Source organism: Monomorium pharaonis, unplaced genomic scaffold (assembly GCF_013373865.1).
Source record: "Monomorium pharaonis isolate MP-MQ-018 unplaced genomic scaffold, ASM1337386v2 scaffold_572, whole genome shotgun sequence".
Classification (NCBI taxonomy): domain Eukaryota; kingdom Metazoa; phylum Arthropoda; class Insecta; order Hymenoptera; family Formicidae; genus Monomorium; species Monomorium pharaonis.
This window is the reverse complement of record NW_023415882.1, coordinates 1-25,302: the sequence shown is the minus strand read 5'-3', so window position 1 is coordinate 25,302 and position 25,302 is coordinate 1. Positions and strand designations below refer to the sequence as shown.

Sequence of the window (25,302 nt, the reverse complement as noted above, 5' to 3'; positions counted from 1 at the left end):
CTCCGGTTCGCCCGCGAGTTACACATATATATTATATATATAAATACGCTCGCATTCATTGTACACACGTTGTATATATACTATATATATAACGAAATATATATATATACGCGTTCGCCGTCGCGGAGCTCACACAGTGCAACGACGCGGTCGGCCGCGAGTCAGCGCGGAGAGAGAGTTCAAGTTCACTCGCTCGAGAGGGAGGAAACGGGTCCCCCTCGTCGGACGTCCGCCAGTGGCCAGCAGTCAGTTGTCCGTCCTCTCTTTTCGGGAGTGCTTCACGCGAGTGCCCTTCACGCGCAGACAGAACGCGTACCACTTGAATTTGAGTACCCGCCCAGTCGCCCGAGAGTGTCTTCGTGGAGATATTACGCGCGCGCGGTGTGCAAAGTTCTTTTCCCCTCTCCAGTCGTGTTTTCCGAGAGATTCGTGTTACGGGGACGACTGTTATGTCGCTGTGACAGCGCGCCGGAGGTTCGACGAACGGAGCATCGTCGCCGCCGTGCCGTTCCCGTTTCGACGATCGCAACCGCGATAGTCACGCCTTGTGGAATCACCGCGTTTACGCGGGGGAACTCTCTGTGCGTATTCCACGCGTACGGACCGTTCGACTGTCCCGAAGGTCGGCGACTGGATCGACGACAAAAGTGGATCGCCGTTGTTCCTACGCGCGCTCCGGATCGACGGAATCTTTCAAGATTGGTGAGTACGCACGTGCACGAAGGACAACGACGGGCCGCGTTTTTCGTTGCATTGATATCTCTCAAAAGTGTCACGTAGCGCAGTCGGAGCTGGCTTCCCCCCCCCTATTCCCGAAAATTTCGGTTTCCGTCAACGGAGGGGAAAAAAAAGGGACGAGAGTCCAAATTCCGGCGCTGACTGTTGTGTTTTGAAAGATTATATTTTCTCACGAACGTAGAGCAAACGAAAAACGGCAATTTTCCGATGGTCTCGATGATAAGGAGCACGTGCTCTCTTCCGGTGCAGAAAAACAGCAACGTTCGAAACGATCCGCGACGCGGATCCTATCTATTGGCTCTCGAGTTGAAAAATCCTCGCGTTACAATCGTTCGAAGCTCCGCTTCGCGGATCGCGCGGATTTTCACGCGATACCGATCCAAGGGAAAAAGTGCAATTTTTGACGTGCGGGATCGGCGTAAAATGCTCGAACGGCTCGCACCGCTCGAACATGACGCAAGTGCGTTGTTCGCGATCGCGACGGGGTGCATCCATTGTGTGCGCGCGCGTATCTTATCGCGCGATATATTATTCGCGGCGGCTGAATCACGCGGATTCTTTCTCTCTCGAGTAACGCAGGTGGCAGATAAAACGAGGGGGAGGGAGGGAGGGTTGGGGGGGGCTTTCGGGAAATGCAATTAATACGCAGCTCTCGTCGCGGCTCTACGGGGAAATAAAAACGAGACGACCCGCGAAAGTGCGTGCGCGTTGCTCGCTCGGTTCGTTCGTTGCGTCATTCCCCGTTGCGACGGGGGATTTTTTGCTTTGTGTTTTCGAATTCGCGCGAAACGCTCCCGGAGGCGCGCGCGAGACGCTCCGCCTTCCGCCGTAGCGGACGAATGCGTTTGCGAAATGCATCGCGATCAAGGATCAAGGTCAGATTTTATTTTTATCCTTTCGACTCCGCCGCTCGCTCGCTCGCTCGCTCGGCTGTTACGTGAGAAGAATCGATATTCTCGTCGTACGTAACCTTCTCTTTCTCTCTCTCTCTTTCTCTCTCTTTCTTTCTTCTTCTCTCTCTTTCTCTCTCTCCCATTAACAGCCGATTATAATTTAAAATTAGCCGATCGCGGCGAATTTGATTAATTGAGACACATTACGGAATCGAGATGCGGTGATAACAAAACGCGTTCCCTCGGCCGTAACTGCCGTGTCGCGATGTTGCACGACGATCGATCTTTTGCGATGCCACCACGTGGCCGCGACAGCTGAACGAGGAGTGATCCATCGACGGCGAGATCCTCTCGCGAAACGGGAACTCCGCTCCCCCCTCCCGTTTCTCCTTCCCTCCCTCCCTTCCTCGCTCATTACGCCGGAGTTTCCCCCTCCTTGTCGAGCTCTCTCCCCCTCTCCTCCTTCCTTCCACCTTGCGGCCGCGTGTGCCGCTATGGCTCTCCATTAAAGTGGGCCACGGCCCAATTTACGGAGCTCTCTCAGCCTCGCGGGTAAGCCAACCGTCCGTGCGATAAACTTGACGGACTCGCGCGGCGGTCGAAGGGCACGCACGTGCACACGCTCCGGCCGGGTGCATCCCGCTTAGAACAGTAGAGACGTCGTACGTGACCGATCCCGTCCCCGGCGCGGAAAATCCTCGGATCCGAGTCAGATCGCGGAGAGAAATCGGATGCGACGGCGGGCACGATAAAACGGCCGAGTCATAACATTACATACACTCCGACAATTAGATGAGTGAGTAAATAGATTGTGCAGGCGCACACATAAAAAAAATTAGCATAAAATTAAAGTTAATGTAATGCAATAGCGATATAAGATCAGCTTCTTTAGTAATATTGTTGTTAATTTAACTAAATTGTTCAACTCAATTAAACCTGTTTAATTCAAATATTTATGTACTTCAGTCGAATATATAAAGATTTGATTTAAAATATTTTTATGCATTTAAGTTAAATGAATAAATAACTTGAACTAAAGAAATTTAATTAAGTTGAAAAATTTTGTCAAATTAACATTCTTTTTCTCAGTGCAGTTGTCTAAAAATACACGATGCACGTCCGATCGTTTTGACAATAAGAGTTTTTTTTTTTTATTTTAAATCTAATCCTTTTGAACAGATATTGTACTTTCTATCCACGTAAGATGATAATGACAGCGAAAACATATTTTTTGTGACAGATCTATATAAAATGTCTTTTTTAACGCTGTGTAGATTTATTTCGGTATTTGCACTTCGAAAACAAAGATACTCTCGGGGAAACACGAGCGTTCTCCCTTTTCCCCGCCGCGATATCGTATCGGACGCACCGGAGTAACGGATCAGTTATATCGAGCCTTCGGATGACGGTGCATTTATGTCGCCGACAATAGCGAGAGAGGAAAGCGGCGGCCGCTTTAAGGCTCAATTTCGATCGTGCGCGTTGCGGGTTTCCGCAACGAGAGAGAGAGAGAGAGAGAGAGAGATCGAGTCATCATCTCCGTCTCCGCCGAGATCGATGTTACGGATCGTCGTGTCGCGGTCACCGTCGCGCGCGAGAGAAAGAGAGAGACAGATAGCGGATTAGCGGTATACCCGCGTTGCGCGGAAATACAAGTCGCAGGTGTGTTGCACCACGGTCGCGCACTTGCAAGTGCACCGGCTACTGCTAGTCCACGCTACTGCTAGTTACGGTTCTCCGCCGTCCGTCCGTGCGTACGTGCGCTCGTGTGTGCGCGCGACCGGATATACCGGAGCGATATCTGGCTTACGTATACGTGTCATCGCGTCTCGGACATTGTGGATTATACGTTGCGTCATCGGCCGTTCATCGATCACCGCATGTATATATAGCGAGAAAGGGACGGAGAGAGATAGATAGAGAGAGAGAGGGGGGGGGGAGAGTTACACGGCGAGAGACACTTGTATCTGCTGTTTGCACCGCTCTATTTCTTATTTAAGCGATATCGACAACCGCGACCACCGCGGAACTTTAAGATTGTCCTATCCCCACGTCGCGGCGCGAGCGGCAGATCTCGGGAAACGTCGGGGAATTTTTAATTGATGATATAATTATCGTTAAATTAAATTCTAATTAAGTAATATATACATGGCGTTTGGTAAAGATTTAGGCAATCTTTATAAACAGGTGGAGCGCATTAAACTGAACAGAAAAGTCCTTTACCATTTTTGCAATTTTCGCAAATAGTTGATAAGTTGTTGATTACACAGGCACACAAAAAAGTGATTGGTTCGGCGGACCGAACTAATTAATCCTCATGTATTTTGACTCGCTGAATTGGCTTATTTTTTCCTAATTTCAAAAAGAAACACTACTTGATTTAAAAAAATATATAATATCGATTATATGAAATGAGGTCACTTTAGAATTATTGAAAGTGCGATTCCTAATATTCAAAATTCTTAGACTCGAAATTTTTCATCTACAGTATTCGGATTTGAACCGTAGAATTGCAAATCTAAATCGAAATGGTTGGCAGGTCTCCAGTCTCCTTGGCTTCCAGTTCGCGCTGAACGTTAACTTAATGAGACAGCGTCTTCAAAAAATATTCCAGAGATATCGTCGCGATTTTCGACGACCGTATTACCGCGGGATTGCATCACGAGCGCTAATTCGAGGCTTCGCCTCTCGCGTCTCCGCGCCGTTCGAGGCTCTCCATAGGCGACCGAATTCCGCGATTCAGAAGCGGTTGCGGTTTATCGATCATATTAGCAAACATCAGACTCCGCTGTGCTCGCCACGATGACCTTTTCCCGTTCGTATTATGCAACGAAGGTGAATGGTCTAACATAACAGCCTGCACGTGTTGCAGTCACGTGGCGGACGGAACGGGACGGGACGGGATAGCAGCAACACAAGGCGAACCGCGCACTCGCGCGCGAATTGCGCGAGCGTTTGCGCGGCGGCGGCGGTTATGTGCTAACAGTTGCATCACGCACCGCGTTATTTCTTAAGCGACTTTCACACCGCAGAGCCCCTGAAAGAATCGTGAGCCGCGCGCCAGAAGGCCAACGTAATTTACGTACGTAGTTACCTAAATCAAATTGCGCGGTACATTTTTATTGCCGCTCGTTGATACGAAAAAGAAATTTAAATACCACATATCTCATGCATTTACGAGGGTAAAGCCGATTCTCAGTGCGGTAAAAGGGAACGCATTGAAATTTTCGTAATCGCCAGTGGAACGTTAACGCGCGCCGTACATACCTCGTACCGCACGGAAGCTTGCAGCAACATTGCCGCACGGATACTTTTTTTTGCAATGTGTCACTTCAGCAATGCCGCGGCGACGTTTTAAAAAGTATCTTTTACAATGTTACCCGCGAGTCAGTACGCGTTATCACCACCGGATGGACGCGGCGGGGATTCACTTGTCGTAGTTAAAAAAAACACACACACACACACAAGATTAAAAGGCGCAGCATCAAGAAATTTTTCATTTATATTTTAATGGTTTTATTCCTGGAGGGGATAAATCTCCGAAATTTGAGTTGAAAGACGAAAGCAAAAATGAATTCAGCAATATGTGACATTTCTGGGAGTTACACGTGCCAAAACGTAATGGCGCGTGCATTTGTGAAATATCAGAGAGCACTGAAATGCGCATGGTATATTGTTTCTAAAGGCGGATATCTTACCGTTGCCGCGATTGCGGCAACATTCCTGCAATGTTGCAACCATACGAATGAAATATATATCTGTGCTGCACGGTTGTAACACGTGTCTCGAAGATCGTAATTTTCGGAGCAACGGGCCGGCCGCTTTTCTGAAAAAAAGACGGAGGGAGGGACCGTGCCGATCGTATCACGATGTGTCGTCACGCGCGTCCATTACGTAACGAGGATAAACGCTTTTGCGCAAAGGCCTCCGGCTCGTTATCCGCTCGTGTGTCACGTGTAGTCGTGTGGCCGCGGCGGGACGCGTCGTAAGAAACGTCGCGAGTCTCACGTGGATCGTACCACCCGGCGGAACGTGTCGCGAATTACGTATCCCCCCTCCCCTCTCGTCCGCCTCCCCCGGGAAAGGGATGAGGGATGAATGCCGAAGAAAACCACGGAAAAGCGCAAGCGCGAGATTAAAGTCGAATTAAAATTCCGACGACGAGCCGCTGCGACAATTTGCCCCGAGCGGGTTCCGAAACGTAAGATTTTCTACACACACACACACACACATGCATGCATTCGTCCCGTGTAATTCGGTCTCGCGCCTCTGCCTGGCCTTTCCCCTCCCCGCCCGCTCGCGCCGCGCCGAATCGTATCAAGCCGCGTGACGCACGATTATGTAACGACAAAGCGTGCCTCTGTTACGCGACTATAATACGCGACTATACCGGGTGTCCCCGGTCAAATGGCCGTTGTTCTCGCGCGCGCTGCTGCGAGAGAGAGAGAGAGAGAGAGAGAGCCCTCCCCGACCTCCCGCGATATAGTCGTGCGGCGATTCGCACTCGAACACCAGGGCGCTGGGGAACCTTGGACACGCGCGCGATTACAATCTCGCTCCGTGATCCCGCGATATGCTTCCCTCCCTCCCCCTTTCACCCCTCGCGAACGGATCTAATCTGCAAATCTCGCAGCCGCGGGTCGACAAGTTTTTCCTCTCTTGTGTCTCGCGTTGATGGTCGGCGGCCGTTATCGCCGGCCCGGTTGCATAATGCGCGCGAGAAACGAAATCGGAGACCGGTTCGAAATGCAAAGGCCGATAACGGTATCAGTGGCGGGCCGCGCTGTTACGTGAGCGCTGACCGCAATCGTAACACGTACGTATGTACACGCACCGGCAGAAATGGTGTCCCGCGACGTTCAGCGCGCGGCGATCACCCACACACGCGAAGCGCCGTACGTGTTACTGGGCGCACGGAGGAGCCGGGGAGATGGGAGAGGAGCGAAAAAAGTGGGGATCGCGCCGGTGTTGCATCCTTCACTAACGTCGCACGTTGAAGAAGGATAGAGCTAAGATGAGTGAGAAGACGTGATACCGACTCGATGGTGTCCCAATATCCGTTTCACTCGCACTCGATACTAATATCGTCTCTCGCTCGCCAATACCGATGCGTCGTGCTTTCCTTTTTCTTTGAGAGACGGCTATCCGAGTGCACGAAGCGTCGACATTTATTCTATTAGCATGTCATTCATTACTTTATATTATGTAAAGTGATAAAATTTAATTTTAAAAAACACAAATTTTTATTGAAATATTAATTATGTTATACATAGAAAGAAAAAAATTAACGTTTATCCCAATTAATTATTGATTCACTTATGATTGCGTAATAATGCTTCTTTTTCATCCCGTAACAAATTTTTGTGTGAAATTATAACCATCGTTACGGATAATTTTCAGACTCACTATAAGAGTTTCTTATCCATTTACAAATTTAGAGTATAAGATTAATTTCTTGTATTGTAAGTAAGTGTGTGCAAAATTGTGTAAATAATAATTTTAAAAGATAATAAAAATTTTATTTTAACATTTAGATTTATTTAATGTTGATAGTTTGTAAGTTAATTGTAGTTTGTAAGATAGATTGTAAGTTAATTTTTTGTTCATCTAACATTTAACATAATTAATATGGTATTGGCGAGCGAGAGACGATATTAGTATCGAGTGCGAGTGAAACGGATATTGGGACACCATCGAGTCGGTATCACGTCTTCTCACTCATCTTAGCTCTATCCTTCTTCAACGTGCGACGTTGGTGAAGGATGCAACACCGGCGCGATCCCCACTTTTTTCGCTCCTCTCCCATCTCCTCGGCTCCTCCGCGCGCCCAGTAACACGTACGGCGCTTCGCGTGTGTGGGTGATCGCCGCGCGCTGAACGTCGCGGGACACCATTTCTGCCGGTGCGTGTACACGTTATGTATGTATGCACGTATACATGTACATGCAATATCCAGCCCCCACGGCCAAACCCGCGCGCACGGTGTCCGTATGATGGCCCCCGTGGTCGGCATTGTGCGGCCACCTTTACGTGTGCCGGCACGCGCGCGTGCGCGCGCGCGCGCGCGCGCTTAAGTTCGTCGTACCCGGGCTATTTTCGGATACTCCGTTCGCGCGCATCCTATTCAGCGGTTTTTCTGAAACGCGCGCGTTCCGCAAGTACGCGATACCCCCGGACGTGATATCTCGGGTTCCCAAGATCGTCACGCGCGAACGCAAATGCGCATTTATTTAGTATATTTCCTTTTGCATCCTCTCTCAGCTCTCTCTCTCCTATCGATTCGATTGAGAGTTTTCTGTGCTCGCCTCGCTTCCGGCGATTTCGGATTCCGGTGTCGCGCGGCTTCCGTCGGAGGGATCCGTATGGAGAACCGTTTGTGATCGTTACACCCGTTGATAGTGTTATTCTCTTCTAGATATAATAATTTTAGACTTCCGTCCTACCGCGAGATTTTCCAGCCTGCGGCGACCGAGAAATAATGTAAATAAATTTCCGGGAAAATATACACAAGAAGGATGAGGATGAGGTGGAGGAGGGAGGAGGGGGGACAATACATCGCGTATGCACATTGTGAGCCGCTTCCTCGAACGAACGCGTCAGGAGAAAAAAAAAAAAAACAAACGCCTGGCATCGGGTCAACGGATGACTTATTAATCGAGATACGCCGTGATATCACGCTAATTATTACTCATCAACAACATAGTACGTCGCTAATTATTTTGTGTTCTAAACTGCAATACCGATTTCGTAAACAACGCTTACGAAATCGCGATGTGCGTTCTATCCGCGTTGCCACGTCATCGAAAAAAAGTTTATCGTCGTCATATCTGTTTAATAATTTATAATTGTTACAATTATTTTCCTAGTGGAGTACAGCAAATATGCTGATACGTAGCATAAATAGTTAAGTCGCACGATGGCGTCTTTTCCCGACCGCCGCAATGCGGAACGCATTCCCGGAAACCGGGCGTCGGGGCGCCGGCGAAAAATACGGAGAGCGCTGGGAAACGCGCGATTTCACGCTACGCATTAATTCTGTAGCCCCCGGGGGTAGAGGACGAGCGGTGCGCGGTGCATCATCCCGCGTGCGACGCGACTCGGCACGTTCCCGGAAGGAGGAGGGCGCGATGAGTCGCGTCGAGACGCAAATGCGACGTCGCCCGCCGTTGCTGCTGCTGCTGCTGCTGCTTCTGCACGCTTGCACGCAGCAGCGGGCCACGTGCGGCCCGCCGCATTGCGCAACGCGCGGGCGGAGAACACGTGCCCGCGCTATACGAACAACACGTTCCGTTCCCCCACCACGTACCTTTCTCTGTGTCTCTTTCTCTCTCTCTCTCTCTCTCGCTCTCCTCTCTCGCCGTTCCCGGAAAATTAGGTGATACCGGCGTCGGGAGGGGGTGAGAGAGGAGATAAGATTTCCTCGGAAATGTCGATTGATAATGACGACGACGCGGAGGGGGGGGGGGGGAAGAGATGCGTGCTCGGAGGAATTACCGAACGCAGGAACGTCGCGCAGTTGGCCGCGTCGTTTCTTCTCTCGTGCGAACAACGAACGACAACACAGGCGAATATTAATAGCGCGTGATTCGCGATTTCGGGTGACCATCGATCTGATCGAACGATTCGCGGAGCTTACCTCGGATGGTTTTTTTCGATTACGACGGAGATCCAGGTAGAGCGGGAAAGAACACGCGGATAATGTCGGTCGTTAAAACTAGAAATAGAGTGTGTTATCTCTCTCGGGAATATTATCGCGCGGTCTGATGTTTCGAAGAGACGATTCTTTGACGGTAAACGTATTGCTATTTGTGTTCCAGTTATATACGAGTCACTTTTAATCACTCCTATTTCATCCTGTATATAAAATGGGAACTAAATTTAAGTAAAAAAAGATGTATTACATCGAATCCAATTGTTATTTTATCGCTAGATACAAACGTGTTAATCTGAACGTTGCTTATCTTGAAACTAAGCAATTTAATTACAGAATGAGTTAATTAAACAAATTTTTTAATGTTTCTTTTTGTTGAAACAATAAATTTTGACTTATATGAAAATCGAAAGTAACAAAGTGTTGTTTAACTCGAAGGAATGACTTGAATTTGATCTCTTAACTTTTAATTGATGAAAAGTCGGAAAATTTCAGAATTCTATCTGTTGTACACAAGAGATGGGATATTAATCCGAGGTAATGAAACGGCTCGGTACTTTGTTAATGTTTAACAGTGCGCGCGTTTCAGTGAGCTCATCATGAAATTATATCGAGCCAAGTCATCGAGAGCTACACTCGCATTTCCACCTCGCCATTCGGGATAGCGTCACGGAATGATTTTTCGGAAATGAGCGGGCATAATAAACGTTGTGCGTCGCGATAGAGTTGCAAGATTGCGCAACGGCGACTCGTGACGTTTCGACGGAAAATCCGCGGGTGCTCACCCGCCCACTATATCCGTAACGTGTGTGGCGTAACGTATACGTGGCCGATTCGTAGCTTAGCTTCCGTATATGATTCGACGAAAATGAATGATTGTCGAGAAAAACGATGCCGTTTACGTGATTCAGCCTCGTTCGTCGTGCCCGATGACGCCTCGTTTGCAAAGAACGCGGAAACGTCCATCGCTGATCATTAGAAATACAATCAAGACGATCTCATAATCAGCCAAAATTAATGAAATGTTTTTGATAAGATTTTACACACACTGAAAAAAAATGTTTAGTAAACTTGTGAGATGCATATCATGACGATATTGTTTGCGATATTTGGTTACTATAAATAAATATGTGATAATGATAACAAAATTATTATGATAATTGCAAAACGCTTGATAACAATTATAAACATCTCGTTATAATTACGTTATTCTGTTATAAGTAAATTGTTGAAACTTCAGTTTCACCGGAGCCTTTGATAAAATATAGTTTCATAAAATAGTTTTTTTTACTAAATGCATCTCGCAAGTTTACCAAGAACTTTTTCCAGTGTACTGTTCATGCATATTCTTAATTTTACCGTCAAAAATGTCGGTGACAGCTTATTTTTTCAATTAATATCTTTCTCCCTCTCTCTCTTTCTTTTTGTATACCACATTATATCATATATTATTGTCTTCATGCGTGTAAACTTCTTGCATATCATCAAGTTATTATTATCATTATTCTTGTTGTTTAAAAACAAGTTCAAGTGAGGGGGAAAGATTTCCTCTTCTTTATCGTGGGAAAAAACGCTTCTGCGTAACAATTTTTTAAATCATTTCATCAACAGTTTTAGCAAATTTTTCCTCATACTTTTTTTAGCTCAATCGATTTCTCCGAGTTTAATATACTAGTTTCGTGTTGAAAATAATACGCTGTATAATTTTTAAAAAAGGGATAGCAGCATTTTGATTTTCTCGACCAAACCTTATATCTCCTTAACGCGCGTCACGTATCTTCCCTCCGCGTTTATACGAACGGAGAAGGAAGGACGAGAAGGGAGGAGGAAAGAGGGCAGGCCTCTACGTGCCTGGCGCACGCAAACCTTATTACGGAATCTAGAATCGGCCGATTAATTAAGCGGCGATGCGCCACTCGGAATAATAATATATGCGCAAGCGGGCGACGTCGGGCGATCGATGAGATTGCGTAACGTTTTCCCATTTAGTTACACGCATTAGAATCTCGTAAGCATTTATTTCCGCGGCAAGGCACCTGTGCATTAGCCGATAAAAATAACAGAACAACGGGCTCGCTCGTATATACACGTTGACGTCACGTCAATCCGTCTAAAGGCCGCGCGCTTCGATTTGAATACCAGAATACGGCGCCTTTACACATTCGTTGATCTATCTGTCATGACGCAATCGTTTCATAATCATAAAATCCTATGATCTTGCATCACAACAGGAAAAAAAAAGAGACAAAGAGAGAGAGAGAGAGAGAGGGGGTGGGTGGTATGACGTTAGACAGGCGTTTATCGCGTTTCTATTTTTTGCCGCCGTTTTAATTTCGATAAGTGATGTCAGCGCGCTCCTTCCCGAAGGATTTATTTCGTTCGCAGATAAGATAAGCGCGCGGTCCATTTATCTCGTTTCCGAAGTCACTTCCGTTCGTCAGGAGAGAAGCGGCGCGCGATCCGAACGCGAGAGGAGGCCGGGCCCGTCTTGCCCGATCGTCGTGCCTTCGGGATCGCGGATTCGATTAATTTCGACGGCGAGAGCGGCGGAAGAACGGAACGTGATTCCCCGACGGCAACAAGACGCGGCGCGCGTCACGCGGCGTTTCCGCGCGCGTCACGCTGCGCGGCGCGATCTGCGTCGGAATTATATTAGCCAACGACGACGTACCGGGCGCGCGCGTTTACGCCGATCAACAACATTGTTTACGCGCTTAATTAGAAACGTCGATGCAAATAAAGGCTCGCGTTTCCTCCGCGGAAAGGCCAAGAGAGAAAGAGAGAGAGCGAGAGAGAGAGAGTTGTCACCTTCGTCGCGGCGCGTGAAATCCGCGTGAATCGCGCGCTTCGAAATAGACCGCGGTAGAGCAATTTACGAGTCACCGAAATAATTTCGAGCTAATTTCAAAACGCAGAAGAGAGCGTCGCGCTTAGATACGTTATGTACTTACATACGCGTCGCGGGAGGGTCGTCCGCCGCCGTGGGCGGAAGTCGCGGGGCTCTTGGAGCACGTCCATCGGTGATTTCGCAAAATTGCGATATGAACGAGCGCGTTACACGTGTTCCCGGTTCCTCCCTCCAGTCTCGCCTAATTGGTACGCAGAAGCGTTTTTTTCCACGATAAAGAAGAGGAAATCCTCCCCCCTCACTCGAACTTGTTTTTAAACAACAAGAATAATAATAATAGCTTGATAATATGCAAGAAGTATTTTTACACGCATAAAGACAATAATATAATATAATATGATATACAAAAAGAAAGAGAGAGAGAGAGAGAGAGAGAGGACGAAAGGAGAAGATAACATAGCGAAAAAGGCTAAATAACAATAGTGATAGTATTCCTCTAACCCTGACCTCAGTACAGTGTTACGTAATCAACGTACAATATGATGTAATATAACGTAATGGCGCGTAAGTGAAAAATAATAAAAAGTAACGCAGTAATAACTGAAAAATATTAAACAATAATAGTAGTGTACAAAACGGGGCGTACAAAAGCTTTTTAATTGAGACTATAAAAAAAGAAGAAAAGTAGAATAGCGGGTTAAAAATGAAAAGTGACGAGAGGAAGGGTAGCTGCGTTTTAAAAGGGGGAAGCTAATGTCGAGAGTACGAATATCACTGCGCGGATAATAGGTCAAAGCGTTTTGACTCTGCGGCGCTGGATATCGATATTGAAATTACATCGTTTCGACGCCGGACCGGTTTCGTTCGCAACGACTCCGCGTGGGCGACTTCTGCGCGAGGCGGAAAAATCGGCAGGTCGGATCGGCGCGAAGGATAACGTGAGTCACGCGAGTCGCTTGTCATCGCGCGTAATTGGACTGGCTGTGAAATTCCACGAGATTGCTCAATTTTCGAATCCGGCGTGTCCCGATAATTCGTCGTGCGCGCTGACACATCGAGGAAACTAACTACTAGCCGTGCACCTTTCAAAATCGGCACGCGAAAAAAAAGAAAGAATTTAGCGGTAATCAAACTCTGGTGTAATAATTTTAATTCAATGTTTTATTAACACACGAAATATTTAGTAATTTTTAACAATTATATTAACAGTAACCAAACTATCGAAACTGTTACCAGTTTTGGGGTAATTTATTTTACGTTATGTTATGAAAATATTAATTATTACAAAATGGTGGAACAGCGTAATAAAAACTGTTATACTAGAATTATGGAAGAGACCTTTTGGAGATGTTTATGTTTTATTTCTATCTTTTGTTTATGAAATATTATCCAAAAGAATAAAAAATAAAGTATTAGCCGTTTCTATTAAATACTTTACTATATTAATATTTAACTGAATATTTAATTGAAATTAATTCACCAAAGCTTAAAAACTAAGCGAATGTTACTGTTATCTAGACGTGATCGTTATTATCAAATTCTTTTATCATAATGCGGTTCTAATTCGCATCTTCAACAGCGAGATGTGCGACCACGAAAATCAAGAGGGGGAAAAGATGTTTTTGTAAAAATAAATGCACGATAATCGGATCGACTCGAGTTTCGCGACTCGCATCGACTCGTGAAACGCGTGATACATCATCGGATTCGCGGATTCCGACTTAACTATTCTATTTTGCCGCAACGTGACGCATAACGCGATGTTGAAGTCCCATCTTTCTCGTGTTTCGTTGAGCACGAATTATTCGATCGAGTTGAGTCGCGGAATTAATGAGTCACGCCCGAACTTCTGAAAAGACGACGGCGTTGCGTAACGGAGTATTAAATAACGAGCGACGCGTCGTCACGCCGGTGTGAGTCGTCCGATTTCCATATCAGGATCCTAGAAACCGTCGCACGCGCGCCGCGCCGTCGTCGTCTCGAAGCTTCGAGATAAGTCTTCGTTTTTTTGGCGCGCAGTTCGCGCCCGGGAAGGGGAAACACACTCCTCGTGTCAATAAACCCGTCGTCGCCCGTTGTGATGACGCCGGATTGTTTGCCGCGGTTGTTTTCTCCGTTTGTCTTCGTCAAGTGGGGTCGAACGAGCGCGAACAATCGCGAGCAAGCATCATCGTCGCTCGGTCTCAAAATATCAGGCTACAGATTGGCGAGATTAGAATTCTGCCAATCAGATAATTTCAATTTTAATCTGTTTCCTTTTAATTGGTTTTATTCTAATCTCCAATTCTCAAACTTTGATCTTCAACGCGTAGTTCAATTTTGTTCTAAAATTGGTAGGAACCTCATGAATGGGCTAAAGACCCTGCAATTAGAGCCCGACCAATACAGCCAGTTTTGTGCATACGTGTCCAGTTTTCCTGAGAGAAGAAAAGATCGGAAAAGGAATGAGAAACAGCTAATGCCCGATGTATGCCCCTCTCTCTCGCACGATCTTGCCTGATACTTGGTTCACAATCGATTGTAAGATCTCCAGCTTGGGCTGAACGCCTCGGGTTAAACGCCGCGCCCGATTGGACGAGAGGTCCCCGCCGTCTTCTTCTAAAACTGGACTGAATTAAATCGGCACGAATAAAACGCGACTGCACCCCAATTCTCCTCGACGAACGTACCGCGAGTCCGCTGACGAGTTTGAAGAAGCTTTTCTCCCGCGGCAACGGGGGAGGCTCGACTTTCGTTAACGCGGCCGCACGGAAATGAGCGCGCGACTAGCCGAGCTTACGTAATAACGTCGCGCTAACGTCGTTAACATCCGTCGCGCGAAACGGCTTTTTATCATTTGTACCCACTGCAGGAGCTTAAAGTTCATCGATAGTTGCGCAATGAGCGACGTTCGCTACCGCCGAGATCTCATTTCCCACGTCGGCTACGAGACCTGAGGTCTTCCCCGTTACAATGGAAATTGGGAAACGAAGAGCGGAGAACCGTTCGGCAAATTGTATACATTTATACGCGAGACATGCAGCGATGCGGCGAAAGAAACGGAATAGATTCTTCCATGTACACTGTGCAGAATTCTTTTTCTAAAAATGACCGAACGAAGTTTACCTGTCACCTGCTTTACATATGTATATATTTTTTCGCTGGTGGATAATTGTGAAATTGTTGTAGACTCCTCACTCGGTATATTTCGGCACTTGGGATCGTCCGATAGATCGTCGCGTGCTTTTACAAGCTTCGCGACTTTGCGCGCGCGCGCGCGCGCGCGCGATTATCGCGGTGGCGATAAGCGATGCGGTTGACACACAACGTCGTGCCTATTACGACGATTAAAATATTGCCGCATGCGGAATTACGCGCCGATTTACGTAACGATAGTTATCTCGTCTGAAAGTGGGTTCCGTATATAGGCCACGCTCGGCGAATCACACGGTTACGTTGCTAGGAAAAAAAATAATATTTTGCACTATGCGACAACAAATAAATTGTAATCCACTGAATAAAGTTGTCCAGTTAGCACGGATAAATACTTTTATTTATTTACTTACGTTACGCTTCGCAGAGTAGCCAAATTTTTTGTTATGCAGAAAGTGTCTCAGTAGTTCTTGCTGAGGACGAACTCCTTTTCGTTTATCACAAAGCGATTTTTTTTCGGCAAATCCGAGAGAAGGTCGAGGGGACGCAGAGAAGAAAAGACGTCTTTCACGCGCGTAATTAGTACGTTCGCACTTATGATCCCGGGTCGCGCACCGGCCGCCGACTTGCGCAGCAGAATCTCGAAGATCGGGCAAACGCGTGTGTTTTCCGCTCGTATTGCCACGACGACGATGGATCCCCGTGGGATCCACGTGGACGACTCGGTTCGGTGAACGCACGTGCGCGATTGCGTAAGGGTCAAAGTACACACACACACACACACACACACACACACACACACACACACACACACACACACACACACACACACACACACACACACACACATGGGCAGCGTAACGGACCTAAGTCGTAGACGCAAATAGCGCACAAGTTTCACGGCGTGTGCCTTCGATTACGCCGGTTGAATTCTAACGGCATAGACGTCAAAACCCGTGCGCTATTTACATCTACTACTCGGAGTCTGTTACGTCGCGCTCTACGCGCGCTCCGCGGCTCTAACAGTAAGCCGCGCACGTCCACCGTTCGGATTAAGACACGTTACGTGCGCGGAGGCGGCGGAGTATTTTCATCCCGCGGCGGTTAAAAATAAAACGCGCGATCGCTTTCCCGCGCTCTCGTCAATCGCCAGCGGCCGATAATGCCGGGAATGTCCGGGGAACAGTCCGAAAAAATTGGATCCGGAGCTTACGTCATCCTTGCCCCCGAACATTGTTCTTATCGGCGCGCATCGAGGAGCCGCTTATCTGGAAGAAACCGCCGGTAATATTGGCTCCCGATTGGCTCGATCCAGAGACAGATCCGTCGGAGTTCGAAGTTTTCGTCGCGACTCCCGTGTTGATTTCCTCGCGTTTCGAAATCATCGTCGCGAATCAAAAGGAGGAACGAGGGAAGGTCATTTCACGGATCGTCGTAGGTCGTTGCATAAGAATTCGCGAGGTGTGACGACTTTTTTTCCTCTCTCTCTCTCTCTCTCTCTCTCTCTCTCTCTTTGATCGACAGTCGGAGGTGAAGCGAACGGCTTCGTCGAGCCGGGTTCACTGGCACCTTCGACCTTGGCGAAGCGAACGCGACCTTACTCAAGGCTGTTTTGCAACTTTAGGCGAGAGGAGCGTCGTTGAGACGCGCGTTGGCAGTGCGAGCGTACGTCTCTCGCGATCCCTCGGAATTCTTTACCTCTGGCAGTTTCTCTCTCTTTCTCTCCCTCCCGCGTCTCTTACGACGTCAGAGGCAGCCGCATAAATCAGTTGTCTCTCCGTCGCGTTGAAACGGTACCTCGAGAAAAAGAAATAAAACAGATAGCGACGAATAGCGACTTCTCCCTCTGCGTTCGCGGCCGACGAGAGAATCCGTTATTCCCAAACCAAATATGCGAAGGATGGACGTTTCATTTTGCTTCCGGGAACCGCACACATTAGGAAAGGTCGGCTTCTGGAGAGACCGGCGGTTTGTAAATTCTCGAAATCTTTCGTACCCGGCTCTAAGACAGTTTAGAAATAAGCTCTTCCAGACGTACGTAGACGTTTGCCCCTTCCCTCTGTCCTCCATTTGACACGCAGTTACGTAGTCCGACCGTTAGCCAGTCCTCTCTCTGACGTATGAATTATCGCCGTCGCCGCCGTCGTCGTCTGGCACGCTACGTTTACTTACTTGGTTTCGTCATCGCCGCTAATAAACGCGACGCGCGAGTTAGATCTGTGCGAATTAAAAATCACACGCGTCGACGACACCTATACATCTCGCTGGCGATCCGTAGCGCAGATCTCTGACCAGTTCCCTTTCCCTTTCTGTTCCAGATGTACTAAGAAGACAAATTATGGTGGCAGAGTTTGTCGCCCGCCAGAGTGGATCGCCCATCAATGGTGAGACCGCGTGTCTGAACAGCAACATGCCGGCCACGCACACAATGGCCCATAGCGGCGGTCACGGTGCGCCCCACGGTGGGCCCCACGACGTCCACGGACCCTTAACGGTGCCCCTTACCACGCATCCCGGCCATCACGGCGGACCACCAACTGCGATTCAGCAGCAGCAGCAGCAGCATCAGCATCAATCGCAGCAGCAGCAGCAGCAGCAGCAACAGCCACTGCCGCCGCCGCCGCAGCATTCGCCCCAACCGCCGCACCATCATCATCACCACCACCAGGACCAGCAGCCGCAGCAACAGCAGCAGCATCATCACGACGGGCCGCAGGGGCAGCACCCGGACAACTACGGGCCCAACTTCGACATACGGAAGGAGCTGTTCTCGCAGCGCAAGCAGCGCGAGTTCATCCCGGACAACAAGAAGGACGACAGCTACTGGGACCGCCGCAGGCGCAACAACGAGGCGGCGAAGCGGTCGCGCGAGAAGCGCCGCTTCAACGACATGGTCCTGGAGCAGCGGGTGATGGAGCTCAGCAAGGAGAATCACATCCTCAAGGCGCAGCTCGAGGCGATACGCGACAAGTTCGGGATCTGCGGCGAGTCGGTCATCAGCACGGAGCACGTGCTGGCCGCGCTGCCCTCCGAGCCGACGATCAGCGTGAAGCGCGCGAAGCTACCGGCGTCGGCGGCGCTCCTCTACGCCCGCACCCCGAGCCCGGTGCACACGTCGGTGATACATCAGCCGGTTAGCGGCGCCCGCTCGCCGAGATCGCCGGCCCAGCTCTACGTGCCCGAGACGACCGCCTATCCGGAGACCGAGAGCTTCCAGTATCCGTACTCGCACGCGGCGATTCATCACCTGGACACGACGAGCGCCCTGAACCTGTCGTCGCGCGGCCGCCGGGCGCAGTCGCCGTTCGAGCTGTCGTCGGGCAGCGGCGACGAGGCCGGCGGCCCGCAGATAGGCGTCGTGGGCTCCCAAAACAACCCGGCCGCGAACAACAGCCTACCCCATAAGCTCAGGCACAAGTCGCGCATCGGCGACAAGGACGCCGCGAGCGCGCTCCTCGCGCTCCAGGGGATCAAGCAGGAGCCCGGGCCGCGGGCATCGCCGCCCTGGGACGAGGGCTCCAGCGACGAGCGCGACTCCGGGATCTCGCTGGGCGCCGAGTGGACCGCGCCGACCACGGTCCCCACGGTCTCAGACGACCGGGAGGTCAAGATGAAGCTGGACCGTCTCGCCTCCGAGGTCGCGTCCTTACAATCGATATTCCGCCTTGGGAAACCCGTCGGCGCGGCGGTGGCGGCCGCGGCGGCGGACAGCCTGGTCACAGGTCACTCCGCCGCCACGGTCAACGGACCGTGAAGGACGCGGCCTCCCTCCTCTTCTGAGGATCACTGAGAGTCCTCCCCCTCCTCCCTTCCTCCTGGCCGGATGTCGGGATCCTTGGAAAATTGGGAGACACGGAGAGACGCCCGCCGTCCGGAGGAGGACGTCGTGGGCAAGGGCGACGGACCCTCGGACCGTCGCGAACAACCAATTTGATCGCGCCGAGCTGGACATCGTGTTTGCGATCGAGCGAGGAAAGGGGATTCCCCCCGAAGAAATACTTGGCGATTATTTTAAGGACGAAGAGAGAGTTTTTTTTTTCGCGTGCCGCGGTGCAACGCGAGCAGACCTGCGTGTAGTGATCAACCTACGTTCGTCCGACTCGACGCTGAGGCAAGAGCAACCCTTGCGATTACCGATCGCCGGCGATCTGCTCGTTGCGCAGCGGGTCATCGATAATAACGGGCGGGAGAGACGCGGCTGCGTCTCCGCGAAAAACTTTAATCCTTCGACCCGTGGGTCACGTTTATACCTCCCTCTCCCGGGACGCGCGAGGGTTTCTCTACCGATGAAACTTTTACCCTTATTGTGATACGCGAGAGACGTCAGTTTGAAAAACGAATCCCACCCTCGACGGGTTCGGCTATCGGTCGAAGGGTTAAAGTCGTTCCTCCACTCTTGGTTCCGAGGCGAGGTGGAGTTAGGCGATTAAGAGCCGACGCGATACCTTTGTAGCCCTGTAAGTTATGTTGTAAGACTCCCGTAGGCTAATCGTTCTTCTATTATTACCATTATCGTTAGTGAGTGAGAGAGAGAGAGAGAGAGAGAGAGAGAGAGAGAGAGAGAGAGAGAGAGAGGAGAGAGAGAGAGAGAGAGTGCTTGTCGATTCGAGCGTATATCGCGGCGCACCAAGGCATCGCGATCTGTATTACATGAAGTTTAATTGTTACACGCGAGTTATTCTCCCCCGATTGACGATTGGTCGCGCAACCGGCTATCTCACTACCATCGAATGTCTCACAATACGATTCGTTCCCGCGTAGCGAGGCAGGGATTAACTTCTTCCTTCTCCTCTTGTTCTTCTTTTTTTTCTTCTTCCTACACTTTCATTATCATCGTCTCCTTCCTATCTCTCGCGATGACGACGTCTCGCGCAGCGGAGAGTTCCGAGGCGCAGCTTCCTCGAGTCACAATTATTTATTCGCCCAGAACCGACCGAACCTTCGCGCACACCCGCGCGATTATTGTTGAACGTCGAGAACTTTCGGAAGCGATGTCTACTTTGTTCATTCCGAATTCGCTCTTTTCTCCTTTTTTTTTTCTATTTATTGCTTCTTCCGAAAGCCATTCCTGCAAAACCTGAACGAAGCTCCACGAATCCCCGGGGTTGTCTTCTACCTTGTTTCTTCTTCGTACCTTCGGGGTTTCCCAGATTCCATCCGAATCCGCGCTGGTCAATCCTGGACTTAAATCCCCGCGGACGCGGAGGGTGAAAGGAAGAGTCCGCATTCACACGCCAAATTTTTCCTCGCGACTCTTGCGCGACTGTCCGTCGTCTCTCCTTTTTTTTTTTTTTTTTTATACTTTTGCTATCTAAATCCACGCTACGGTCAGTGTAGCGGCGAGTGTCTGTATATATGTATATGTAGAGAGAAAGAAGAACGAAAGTACATCTGTGTTACAAACGCCGGACGAGGAAAAAGAAAAAAAAAAACGCTAAACTTTGATGTATGTACAATACAATCGCCGCGGAAAGTCCTCTCGGAAGGCGGAATTTAGTGCGTATTTCAAGTATTAAGCGAGCCTATAGGTATATGTAATATATATTTACATAGCATATACTTGCAAGAAATATATATATTATACGCATATATATATTTTTTTCAAATTAATGTATTTTTCGATATCATTGAAACGAGCTGTAAAACGCGTGGCACAACGCAGATTTGTGCTCGATTACGTGCCGTTGCAGATTCCGAAGGTGGTGCGAGGAGTTATGTAATACGGTGAGGCAGAGAGAGAGAGAGAGAGACCAGTCGATATTGAAATTGAGATCGACCGGGGCCGCCGACCGTAATCAAAGCGTGATTTTTCTCGCGTGCGAGCGCGAGGAGAGAAAGGAAACAGAAGGATAAAATGATAGTGGAACAAATCGGTGACGTGAAGAAAGAAAACCGGCGATATTTTGCTGATCACTGTCCCCGCTAATCGCGATCAACCACATTCGTTTCTACCACATGTGATACGCTATAGAGCGATAGAGAGAGAGAAAGAGAGAGAGAGAGAGAGAGAGAGAGAGAGAGAGAGGCGCGGATCGACGTTAATCCAAGAGCAACCGTAATAGCGAAGAGGCATCTCTATTTATTGTACACTAATCGCCTATCTGTTATATACGGCGGAGAGCGTGCGACGACGAGGACGAAAAAAATTAGAGCTCAACTGCAGTGAGAGAACTTTCCCGCAGAATTTATTCGTAGGATGTCATAAATATGGCTTTCAAAGAATTTCATACATGATAACAATAACAACAATAACTTTATTGTGTGTATAATAATAATAAAATTATATTGCAGAAGGTACAAAATGCTACAAACACAAAATTATTGCTCAATCAATAATGCTGCTTGCAAACTTGACATCAAATTACTAATAAAAGTTAAAAGGCAACATGATGATAATGAAGTTCTTCAAAATCCATATTGTCTCACTACCATAATTTGGATAGTAAATTCTAAAAGAAAAATCTCCTCGCAAACGGCGTTTTGAAGTCCCCTCTCGCGAGACGATCCGTTGCGTCCTCAGTGGACAGGATCTCGTCTTTATTCCTCTTGCCCCTCTGTAATTTTTTACTTTACTCTTCCCGGCGTGAATGTTCCATATATTCTGTAAGATTGTAAATTCTGCGGTCAGCGTCAATGAACATGCAACAGTCTCGCGCGAAAGGAGACTTCGAACGCCGCTAAGACACCTCTTGATCTTCCTACAGAAAATAAGTTGTTCTTTCATATTAAGTAAATATATTTTTTTAGTATCATTTTCTATATTTAAATAAATATTAGCAAGCATAAAATAATTTCCTTATATATTACGAAATATTTCTTTAAATGATACTACAAAATATATTCACTTAATATTAAAAAAGAAATTTTTCAGCTCAACCGAGCGGATGTAATATAAAATGTGAAATCCACGATGTCGATTAAAGCACTCAGATACAACGTAAATAAAGCAATAAAACATTTCGCAGTCATCGTCGTCGTCGTCGTCGCCGAACTCCGACACACTGCAAAGGACGACGTTCGCCAGCAACACCGCCGCGTTTCGCTTGTCGCGTCGCTTGTAAAATACCGAGAGTGCCTGTTGTAACGACGAAGTCACAGTGTGCGCTTCTCGCAAGAGAGAAGGAAACGAGGATGCTGCACCACGTGTAAATACGTTGTCTTCTATTGTTATAACTAACGAGCGCCCGCGATTTTCGCAATCAACGTCGACGACGAGGTCTCGACCACGGTTCCAGATTTTTAACACGCTCTACATAGACCCAGATACACAACAAACCAAACATACACACACCCCGATTACTCGCGCATCTTTGCCTCGCTCGCCCCGAAGACGGTCAACGATAACGCGACACGATCGTCGCGAGAGAGAGCCAAACACGTTACAAATTTGTATGTACATATAAACAATCGCACCCCTTTTGCCAAAAAGCAGTTACGAGGACCGCCGGAGCGTCGGCCGGAGAAGGAACGACACCCTTTTCCTCCCCCTCGCACCTTCTTACCTTTTTCCTTCACTTCTACTCTCTCCTTTCCCTCCCCTTCCCAATTGTGCCCCGCGAGATCGTTCGCGCGCGTTTCGACTACAGTTCCTATATGCACTATACTAACGGTAAAGCGACTTAGAGGCGAGGATCGATGACCCGTCGTCCGATTTACGATTTAAAAAGAAAACAAACCGTAATTCCAACCAATCGAATAAGCTTGGTTCTCCTTTCTCCGGCTGCTCGGAGATGCGAGTATTTAGACTCTAAGGGACATATCCACAGCGCGTGTAGTGTACTTGTATATGAATACCGATAAATAAATATTTTCAATGTTTTTGACACAAGAACCTATCTTCAGTTCTTTCTTTCTTCTTCTTCCTCTTTATTCCTCCCTATTCAATAATTTGCTAAGAAAGATCACCAACATTGCTCTTTCAATAAGTTATATATATATATATATTTCATATGAAATTATTAATTACAAAAAGATAGATAGTTTCGAAAAAAGTAAGCGAGACTATGACAAGCATAAATACCTACTTTTGAACAATTAAATACCACGCGTGCGAATATTATACAAAGAATATAAAAAATATATATGTATACACATTGTAAAGTAGTTTGTACAGTATATAAGAAGCAACGTGTCTACTCATTGACGTAGCATCTGAGTCGAAATCAACTCTACAATCGTCTAAAATATATTTCCATTATGCTAAAAAAAATATAAATATCGAGTTAATGATTTTGAAAGGAGACTATTCGGCAGATTACTAACGTTGATATAACAAATTTGGAATAAATCTACCAAAAAAGAAGAAAAATATAAACATAAAAAAGTCATATGAACATAAATAATGTCCCGTTGAAAAATTATCATATTTCATATTTCTAAGAATTTTTCAAATTTTAAACATATAAAGATTTTAAAAAAATCAACATCTTCAGATTTTGTAAACTTTCTTCAAAAATAAATAAAAAATCCTAGAATATTTTAGAATTTACATATATTTATAAAAAATTCTAGAAAAAAAAATAAAAAACTTTTCCTAGTACTTTTAAAATGATTTTCAATTTATATTTAAAAATTTCAAAAATATTTTTTAAAAGTTATAAAATTATACAGAAATTCTGCAAAATTGTATGAAAAGAATTCTAATAAAAATTTTCACAAGGGCATTTCAATATTTTAAGTTATTACCTATAAGAATAAATCAAACGATGTTCATATGACTGTTTTCTTCTTGTTTCTCGTTTCGACTCTAATTCATTCTCCAAACATATAATTCTAAATTACTTTGTGTTGCATCATTATGTATGACCCTTTGTATGATTTTTTTGAAACTATCAAGTTTTCATATGTGTTTCGTATATGCTCATTATAAACAATCCAAATAGTTCCGAATCGACGGAATGATGTCCTAAGGTTAAAATTTACATAGTTACAGATTACTTTCGTTTTTTACATTTTGTTCTACCACGACGTCTGCGTGACGAATTTTGACGAGTGTCTGACTTCTTTGATGACCTGAAAATGAATCGAAATTTAATTTCAGAAAAACAGTTAATATAACAGGCCAATGTTAATAAATACTTCATTTGTTGGCGTTGTGAAAATTCCAAGTGATTAAATAACAACAATCGACTAGAAATACGCGAATACGCACCTGTGAACTCTATTCACCGAGACAGAAGAATGTTTCTTTAATGTTAGATGTTGCTGGACCAATTCCGCCAGTTTCCCTTGCTGGGCGAGCATCGAGAGGAAGGTGCAAATAAATTCATCGTAATTATGCGTTCTCCGGCAATCGTCAATCTGAAAGATTTATACGATTCCTACACAACTGCTATATTTCCGTACATCTTATATACATACATTGCTCGGCAAATATTACTAGAATTAATTACGGGTATAAATTAACTTAATCGCAAAAAAGATGGGATATCGTGGCGGTTAACTGCAACCTTTGCCATTAAAATAGCAAGCGCTTCGTGATCGTGCGTAAGACCGACCTTGTACTTGTTTCTTTTATCGTTCTCGTCCTTCAGGCTGGTCTCGCACACGCTGATCTCGTGCTCCAAATTCTTCAGCAACGCCAGGAGATCCTTGGGTGCGAACGTGTGGGTTCGAACATTCCGGATACTTGGAGCACAGCTTGGGATCGATTTTTTCGACCTTCTTCTCCTCCGTGACCGTATCGCCGTTGCTGGTCTTTACTCTTGCGTGAGGGATTCTGACCTCGCCCGACAAACAAACCTTCTTGTGCAAGTGACCGCTGTCGGAAACCAATCTTTTCCCCGTTTATATTAATATTCCCAGAGAACGGCCTGTGCAAACACGATATTTCGATATGTTAAGTTTAAGCAGATGAGAATTTATTTCGTATGAATCGCGTAAATCTGAGACTTACTAAGACCCGCCTCGTTCTTCTCGTCGCCAGCAACTCTGATTACCACGAAACTTCTTGAAATCCTTCGTTGACGTGGGACTGCTCTGTCCGGATTCCATCCCCAAGCTAGAAAACACCAAGGTACTCTAAATTTCCCTTTCTCTAG

At 47.1% G+C, this 25,302-nt stretch overlaps 2 protein-coding genes across 2 annotated transcripts; one reads left to right on the top strand and one right to left on the bottom strand.

Annotated features, from left to right (window-relative positions):
• Window positions 1-177: 177 nt before the first annotated feature.
• On the top strand, window positions 178-19,814 carry LOC118648659 (basic-leucine zipper transcription factor A-like). The gene is made up of 2 exons (XM_036295007.1): window positions 178-702; window positions 17,581-19,814. The coding sequence occupies exon 2, from the start codon at window positions 17,601-17,603 to the stop codon at window positions 19,014-19,016; it is 1,416 nt and encodes a 471-aa protein (XP_036150900.1). The 5' UTR covers window positions 178-702; window positions 17,581-17,600; the 3' UTR covers window positions 19,017-19,814.
• Window positions 19,815-24,053: 4,239 nt separating this feature from the next.
• LOC118648660 (ubiquitin carboxyl-terminal hydrolase calypso-like) lies at window positions 24,054-25,255 on the bottom strand. The gene is made up of 4 exons (XM_036295008.1): window positions 25,158-25,255; window positions 24,760-24,889; window positions 24,414-24,562; window positions 24,054-24,274 (listed from the first exon to the last, which is right to left on the bottom strand). The coding sequence occupies exons 1-4, from the start codon at window positions 25,253-25,255 to the stop codon at window positions 24,196-24,198; spliced, it is 456 nt and encodes a 151-aa protein (XP_036150901.1). The 3' UTR covers window positions 24,054-24,195.
• Window positions 25,256-25,302: the final 47 nt, after the last annotated feature.